The sequence below is a fragment of the Azolla caroliniana genome, unplaced genomic scaffold (assembly GCF_043228905.1).
Source record: "Azolla caroliniana isolate FFs.n. ecotype wild unplaced genomic scaffold, voAzoCaro1.0.p SCAF_919, whole genome shotgun sequence".
Classification (NCBI taxonomy): Eukaryota; Viridiplantae; Streptophyta; class Polypodiopsida; order Salviniales; family Salviniaceae; genus Azolla; species Azolla caroliniana.
The window spans coordinates 5,585-13,886 of NW_028231354.1; the positions used below are offsets into that span (position 1 = coordinate 5,585).

Consider the following 8,302-nt stretch of genomic DNA (forward strand, 5'->3'; position numbering starts at 1 on the left):
CTATGAGACAAATCATGATAGCAATTATGGGCGATTTCAACTTCTTTGTATTTGAACAAAGTAAAATGCTTTAGGGTTCATAAGAGTCCACAATGATGATCTTAGTGCATGAGATGGCTTTACAATTGCATGCAAAACATACCTACCATTTTGTGATGAGGGCACATGGTATCTGATATTTGATCACAACTTTTGTACAATGGTAAACTTATGACAAACAAGAGAAGGTGGTAAAGTAATCCAAAGAAAACTATTTGTGACGAAGGGACAAAATTATAGCAACATTTGAGGAGGAACATAAAGGGAACATAAAGAAGAAGAGACAAGTCACAAGAGCAACTAGGGAAAACAATACACGAGGAAGGGACAACTGATGAGGTTAAACAAGGCGAACTACGAGGAAGGGACGAATTATCGATGTAAAGAGAGCGAACTTACGAGGAAAGGACAAGTCGCTAAAGGAGGGAGAGCGAACTTACCAAGAAGAGACAAGTCACCATGGTTATTGGAGGTAAAGTTATGAGGGAGCTGGGATATTGAGGTAACAATAGAAAGAATGGAGAACTTACTAGGAAGAGGCAAGTCATGAGTGTAAGCAGGTGGGTGAGGGGGTGAAAAGTTGCGTGGACGAGATGAGCAGAGCATGGGGCCAGGGTCAAGTAAGGCGTGCGCACGAAGAGACGGGAGTCACAATTGAAGGCTTGGACTTGGACATATAGTACATATGTATATATATATATATATATATCTTCTTGTTAGTTGAAAAGAAAAGAAACACCACCACAACACCACCACAAGAAAAATCATCAATAAGAAGGAAAAGGAGAAGGAAAAGGAAGGAAAGAGGAAAACCTTCAAGTAAGTAAGTATGAATGTAAATACATAATAAAAATTTAAAATTTAAAAATAAAAATAAAAAATAAAAATAATAAGGCAGTTCTTTCTTCCCTTAGTTTTTTGTCCCTGTGTTTTATTATTAATAAAACTAGATGCTTCGTTTTCTCAGAAACGCCATAGCTGCAAGGCTTTCTTTGCTTTAGGTCTGCAACCAGAAGAAAGACAGAACAGAAGGTAAGAAGAAGCAAGAACAGAAAGAACTGCCTCCCTCTTCCTCACCGGCATCGCCGTCTACATCGCCATATCTGTTAGCTCTTGTTTCTTGCTTTGCATCTATCCAAAACTCAAAAAGCAAGACCACTGATCAGAAACCTTTTGACTTTCCACACTGAACGATCTTTTATCTTACTTATTCTTTGATCTGCATTACGTTTAGGCGAGTGCAGATGTTTTTCTCCTTAAACTTCCTGTTTGCTGATTGAAAATTCATCACATCGGAGGTAGATCCTCACCACCATGAAAGCCAAGAAAAGACGAGGACTCGAAGCGGTACTGGCTCTCTCTCTCTCTCTCTCTCTCTCTCTCTCTCTCTCTCTCTCCCTTCTCTGATAACTGCTGTGCGGATATATGTTGAAAAGCCTATTTCTCGGCATGTAGTTTGCTTCAGTTTTGGTTTGTTTTAGCATATATGCTTGCGAATAAAGGTCAGTTTGTAATCCATGGTCATCAACATACTGAAAGTGCTTTATTTTCTGATCCCTGGTACTCTGAGAGTCTGTTTTCTGGCATGAATCTATGGTTTTTACGTTTATTCTATAAAATGGAAGTGGCCTCTGCTAGATTTGGTTTTAACTTGCCTCTGCAATGTTATAACCCATCCATTTGTTTTGTGAATTTTTGCAAACTCTGAACTTGCTCACAATGAGTGGTTACGACTTCCCTTGATTATTTCTATTTTGGAGGTCTCTTTTCTGTCTTTTTTGTAATTGAAGATGCTGTGTGATAGATTCCATTGCACCCTTCCTTCTACAATGCTACAAGATTTCAATTATTTTGAAGATGTAGTAATCCATGTGTTTGGTCAGCACTCTGTATTTTTTTAAGATTGATACCCTTACCTTTCTGATCACGTACTGATACATTCAAAAGCCTCTTTCTGGCAGATGCCTTGCTTCCGTTTATGTTATTTTCAGGTGACTTATGTTTGATTCTGTGTTAACTTATCATTGGGATATTCCATATCTGTTTTGTTATCCATGCTGTATCTGTTCTCCTATTTTATGGCGATTAGCACTCCAAACTTGTCCACAATAGATGATGTGGCTTTCTATGTGTTGTAACATATCTGGCCGTGTTGACAGTTTCTGATCAGAAATCTGGAAATTTGGATCACAATTGATGCATTGGTCATCTATGGTGTTATGACATGTCAGCTAGTTTTGAGAATATTCAATCCATGACGATCACCATGTTGAACTCGTTCACATTAGATGCCTGTTTTGGGAATTCTCAATCCCATGGTGCTGAGCACTCTGAACTTGTTGATGTGCTTACTATCCAATGACTCAGACAGGCAAGCAATAGTAATCTTGCACTCTATTTCCCTCGTTACCAACCAAACAAAAAAATTTACACTTGATAGCCGTCGTTTCAGGAGAAATCCACCATCAAAAAGGTAGTTGGTGACTGGCAGGTTTGTATCTACTGGTCCCCAATACCCCTACCAAAAAGAATGAGTGACTTTTGAAACACATATGCCTTTAGTAGCCACAGGCCTCCATATCACAACATCTACAATGCTCATGCTGATTTATTAATATGCTTCACATGGCACCTTTTGGGCCACAACGTTACATGAGTATTTATGTATGATATAATTGTAGGATGTACAATTGGATGAGAAATTTTGGATGTTATGTGCATATATGAAGTCTTGTATGTGCTCATATATGTGTCTTGGATGCTCATATAAATCTATAGATGAATGCATGTGTGGAATGTTTGTTAATGGTTGGTGGATTTATGTTGATATGTGCTTGACACATTGCTCGTATCATATATTGAAGCACCCATAATGTATCACCAGTATCATATGATGAGGAGCAGATGATAGATACTGTCATCAGTAGATTCAAAACATCAAATTGGTGAAGAATAATTTCATCTCTGCATGAAAAAGGAGATGTCTTCTATAATAAATACTTTTCTCCCTTTAACGTCAGTTATCTTGATTGAAGTGAGTTTCGTATATAGAATATTATCTCACAAGGAAGAAATTGGATTGTATTTATGGCAGCATCCAAGGGTTCAGGCATTCATTAACAGCGTGATCAGCATCCCATTCGAGTGCATAGAAACTCCCCTAGCTAGATTCAGTTGGGAATATGACAAGGTACTCTATTGAGAGTGTTAGACACTGAATTAATTTAGGGGAAAAGCCCAAAATACCCTGAGTTTCTCTTTATTTCCCCAAATGCCCTTTTTTTTCACTATTTCCCCAAATCCCCTTGGTCAAGCTCAAAAGAGCAATCATATGCCTCTCTTGGAGGTTGACAGAGGACATTGGGAAATGGCAAAAATTTATGGGCATTTGAACAAAGACAAATTTTCTTTCTGGAGTTTCCTGATTAATTTATCATTTCTTCAAAATTTTCTTGGTATTGATGTTTGTGCTGTTTGCAGGGGGATTTCTATCATTGGGTTGAACTCATGAATCATTTTGATGCATATTTTGAAAAGCATGTGAGGCCAAGAAAGGATCTTCAGCTGGATGGAGAATATGACGAAGGTTGTCCTCTTCCAAAGGATGCCATCTTACAGATTCTCAGAGTAACTCGTATCATCTTAGACAATTGCATAAATAAACATTGTTACAGCTCTTATGAGGTGAGCTTCTAGACTCGAGAATATCTCAGATTCTCACTTTTTATGCTGAAATATATTTTTCTTTTGTGGATGAAATATTTTAAAGTTACCTTTTCTCTTGGACAGCATTTATCCTCCCTCCTTGCATCAACAGACACTGAGGTTGTTATAGCGTCCTTGCAAACTCTAGCTGCATTCGTGAAGAAATCTATACAGTCAAATCGGCCTGTCCGATGGCATGGAGATCAGACATTAAACTTACGTTTATTTTCCCTTGCTCAAGGCTGGGGTAGTAAAGAAGAAGGACTTGGGTTAGTAGCATGTGCAATGGAGACTGGGTGTGATGAGAATGCTTTAAGACTGGGCTCGAATCTTCATTTTGAGTTCTATCTAGATACGCAAGATCTTGAATCTGAAGGGGTAGATAACAGGTTAACAGGTTTAAAGATGATTCATAAGGACTTGCAGAATGAATGCAAAAGTGATCTTGACCTATTGCAAGAGCTGATCAATGAATACAAAGTTCCCTGCAATCTCAGGTTCTCGCTCTTTACAAGGCTCCGTTTTGCAAAATCCTTTACCCATTTACACACTCGCCGACAATATCTTTGCATTCGGCTTTTGGCATTTATTATTCTGCTGCAATCAAATCCTGATGCAGAAGATCTATCTGCTTTCTTCAACAACGAACCAGAGTTTGTGAATGAACTAGTCATGCTATTGCATTGTGAGGATACAGCGACTGAAGATATTCGAATGCTAGCACTTCTTGCATTAGCAGCACAAGCTCAAGATCGGCCTCGGCAAGCGAGTGTTCTTACTGCTATCAGTGCAGGTGGTAACCGAGGAATTCTACCCATACTTGTACAAAAATCTGTAGGATATTTGAATGGCACAAAGCATAACTGTTCACTATCCTTTGTAGAGGCTCTACTCTTCCTAATTACGGTATTGGTATCTACATCAGCAGGATGTGCAGCTTTAAGAGAATCAGGTCTTATACCTACGCTGATTCCATTTCTTAAAGATACAAACCCCTCTCACACTCACTTAGTTGCATCCGGTGTGCATATTTTAGAAGCATTTATGGATTACAGCAATCCGGCAACTATATTGTTTAGGGATTTGGGTGGCCTGGATGATGCCATCACGAGACTTGAGGTCGAGATAAATCGTGTGGGAGATTATATGCATAAGGTCAGGGAAAACTTACCTTGTTTGGAGAAAGGCAAGCTTCCAGTTGAGCATATGGATGAGAAGCATGATGTAGATCTACAGACAGAGTCTGTTATTTCATTCCAGTCAAGGTTACTTCTGAAAGTTTTGCTTCGAGCTATTTCTTTGGGAACATATGCACCAGGAAATGCAACAAGGATCCATGGCTCTGAAGAGAATGTCTTGGCATCATGTATGTGCACAATTTTCAGGCATGCCAAAGATTTTGGTGGTGGGGTTTTCTCATTAGCAGCATCTCTGATGAGTGATTTAATACATAAGGATCCAACATGCTTCCAAACCCTTGATTCTGCAGGTCTCCCAGCAGCATTTTTAGAATCAATTAATGAGGTGCTGCCATCATCTGAGGCAGTTAGTTGCATTCCCCATAGTCTTGATGCTTTATGCTTAAATAATGCGGGCTTACAAGCTGTCAAGGACAGGAATGCGCTGCATTGTTTCGTAAAGATCTTCACTTCAAAATTGTATCTTCGAGCGTTGGCAAACGAAACACCTACCTTTTTAGCTGCTGGATTGGATGAATTGATGCGCCATGCACCAAGCTTACGTGGGGATGGAGTTGATGCTTGCATAGAGATATTAAGAGAAATTGCTATAATCGGAGGTTTTGTTGATACTGACTCAAAGCAATCACAAAATGAGAGTGATGGTGATGCCTCTGTGCCGATGGAGGCAGATTCAGAAGTGGTTGGGCAACAGTCGGAAATAGCTACTTTTGAAGTTGGTCAGCAATCTGAAGCAACACCTTCTGAGATTGAAACTACGGAGTCCTTCCTTCTTGAATATATTCACAATGCTGCAAGGTTGCTTGAAAATCTTTTGCAAAATGCCGAAACAAGCAGAATCTTTGTTGAAAAGAAAGGAGTGGAAGCTATATTAAATCTTTTCTCATTACCTAATTTGCCAGTGTCGTTTGGTGGATCCTCAGTGGCACACAGCATGTCTTCACCTTTTAGGGCCTTCTCACCATCTCATGCGATCCCTCTGTCTAGAGCTGTTTGCAATGCCTTAAGAAAAAGTCTTGCATCTACCATAGAAGCATTAAATGTGTTAGGTGGAGCAAAGCTTTCTGATATGGGTATTTCAGATAGGAAAAAACTTGTGCGCTGTCTTTCTTCAACAGAGTTGTATCTATCTCTGTCTTCTGTGTTGGTAAGGAGCACTAATACCACGATGACTGAACTAAGTGCTGGTGGAATTGATGTGCTATATGACCTTGGAAAGGTGTATCGGGAAGTTCTGTGGCAAATATCTATGTATGATGATGCAAAAGCTGAATTAAAGAAGGACGAGACAGGTGTTAATGTTACACATGGTTCCGTTAACAAAGAGGGCGATGAAGATTCTACGATTCCTCCTGTGCAGTATGTGAATCCAGTATCTATAAGAAATGGGTCTGGCTCTCACTGGGATATGGAACCAGAATTTTTTCCTATAATTTCGTCTGGGGATGGATTTCATCGTCGTACAAGAAGAGAGCAAGGTGCTGTAGCTGATTTGTTTTCTCAGCGGATGCGTCGGCTTGCACGCCATGCTCCAAGCCAACCTTCTCAACTTGATGTGGAAGCTGCTTCCAATGCTGAAGTGACACAATCTCTTGAATGTTTGAATCAGAAATCTCCTGACTCTATAGACTATGAAGTAATGACACGGCTTACAAATGCTGCACGTGGTTTGTATGTTGCATTGGGAAAGGCAATGGTGGTACCGTCTCGTCGACGTGATGATGTGGCAGCTCCTGGCTCTGCTGCTAAGGAAGTTTCTGCAGCTATTGCAAAGATTTTCCGTGAAAACATGGGGTTTGATGGTGGGCTTGGCTCTCCACAATTGGAGATGGCCAGATGTCTCTACTTTCGCCGCCTTGTTGATGATATCCAATTAATACTTTTTGACAGTCGGAGACATAGTTGCAACACACTGTTGATTAATAATTTCTATGCATATGGTACTCTTGGCCAACTGCTGCAAGCATTCCAGAATGTTAGCAATATGTTTTGGATGGTCACACAAGAATCTGATGTGGCGATGGAGGATGGAATGAATAAGTCAGAGGTCAATGACATCAAATCTCTGTCCAAAAGAAAATCATGTCTGTTTGAAACTTTGCAAAGCTTTGCTAAGCTCATGGAACACCTTGTAATACCTACATTGTTCCTGTCTCCGCAGCCAATGGCTCAGATGCTTGCCCAGCAAATTCCTGGGGCTCTTGTTGCTATTCCTGTGGCACCTGAGACTTTTGTACAGAGATTACAGTCACAAGTATTGGAATTCATCCTTCCTGTATGGAACCACCCTTCATTTCCCAAGTGTAATGTGAATTACATAACTTCTGTTGCTTCAATTATAACGCACATATACACAGGAGTGAATGATGTGAATCCCCAGAGGACTGCTGGTTCCAATGTATTGGCTCCTCCACCAGATGAATCATCAATTTTGATGATTGTTGAGATGGGTTTTTCTAGAGAGCGAGCTGAAGAGGCTCTAAGAAGAGTGGTGACAAACAGTGTCGAGATGGCAATGGAATGGCTTTTTAGCCATCCTGAAGAGGCCCAAGAGGAGGATGAACTGGCACGCGCTCTCACACTTTCATTGGGTAGCTCTGATGCTCCTCCTGACACAGAGGATTCCAAAGGGAAGGAAACAGCTGATGAAGATAATCTGAAGGCACCACCTGTGGAAGATATATTGGGCACTTGTATTGCCTTGTTGCAGAGCACAGAGGCTGTTGCATTTCCGCTTACAGATTTGATTGTAGTACTCTGCAATCGTAATAAGGGTCAAGACCGTATTAGAGTAATAACACATTTGGTAAATCATTTGAAGTCATGCTCAATGGAGGACTTGCTTTCAGATCATAATCTACTTTCTGTTGTCTCCCACTTGTTAGCTTTGATTCTGAATGAAGACTCTATAGCACGTGAGATCGCCTCAGAACAGGGTTTAGTGTCAATTGCATTAGATATTTTGTCAACTTTCAATCCTCAAGAAATCTTAATTACCACTCCAAAATGGGTAACAGCTTTGCTATTGGTTCTAGATCTGTTTTCACAATTTAAGCCAAAAGTCCCTAAAGATTACCATCAGGCTGTTGCTAGTGGCAGATCAGATCCTGTTTTAAAACATAAGCTAGATGCTAGTGATGTCGTGACTTATAACTCAAATGAAACACAAGTAGACCCATTTGTTAAGGTTCTGGATAAATATACAGGTTTTATGACACTTACTGAGCAACATAGGGCCATGAAGATAGCATGCAACTTTCTAAATTCACAGATTCCAGCAACTACTGTTCAAGCTGTTCTCCAATTGTGTGCGAGGCTAACTAAAGCGCATTCTGTGGCAATGCAATTTCTTGAATCAG

The 8,302-nt window shown here is 40.1% G+C and overlaps 1 protein-coding gene across 1 annotated transcript; it reads left to right on the plus strand.

The window, feature by feature from the left end:
- Positions 1-971: 971 nt before the first annotated feature.
- Positions 972-8,298, plus strand: LOC147847513 (E3 ubiquitin-protein ligase UPL1-like; the record flags this gene model as incomplete). Its single annotated transcript, XM_087339094.1, has 4 exons — positions 972-1,386; positions 3,134-3,229; positions 3,520-3,723; positions 3,829-8,298. Coding segments are annotated over exons 1-4 (4,803 nt in total), but the record flags the coding sequence as incomplete, so codon positions are not given.
- Between the last annotated feature and the right edge of the window lie 4 nt (positions 8,299-8,302).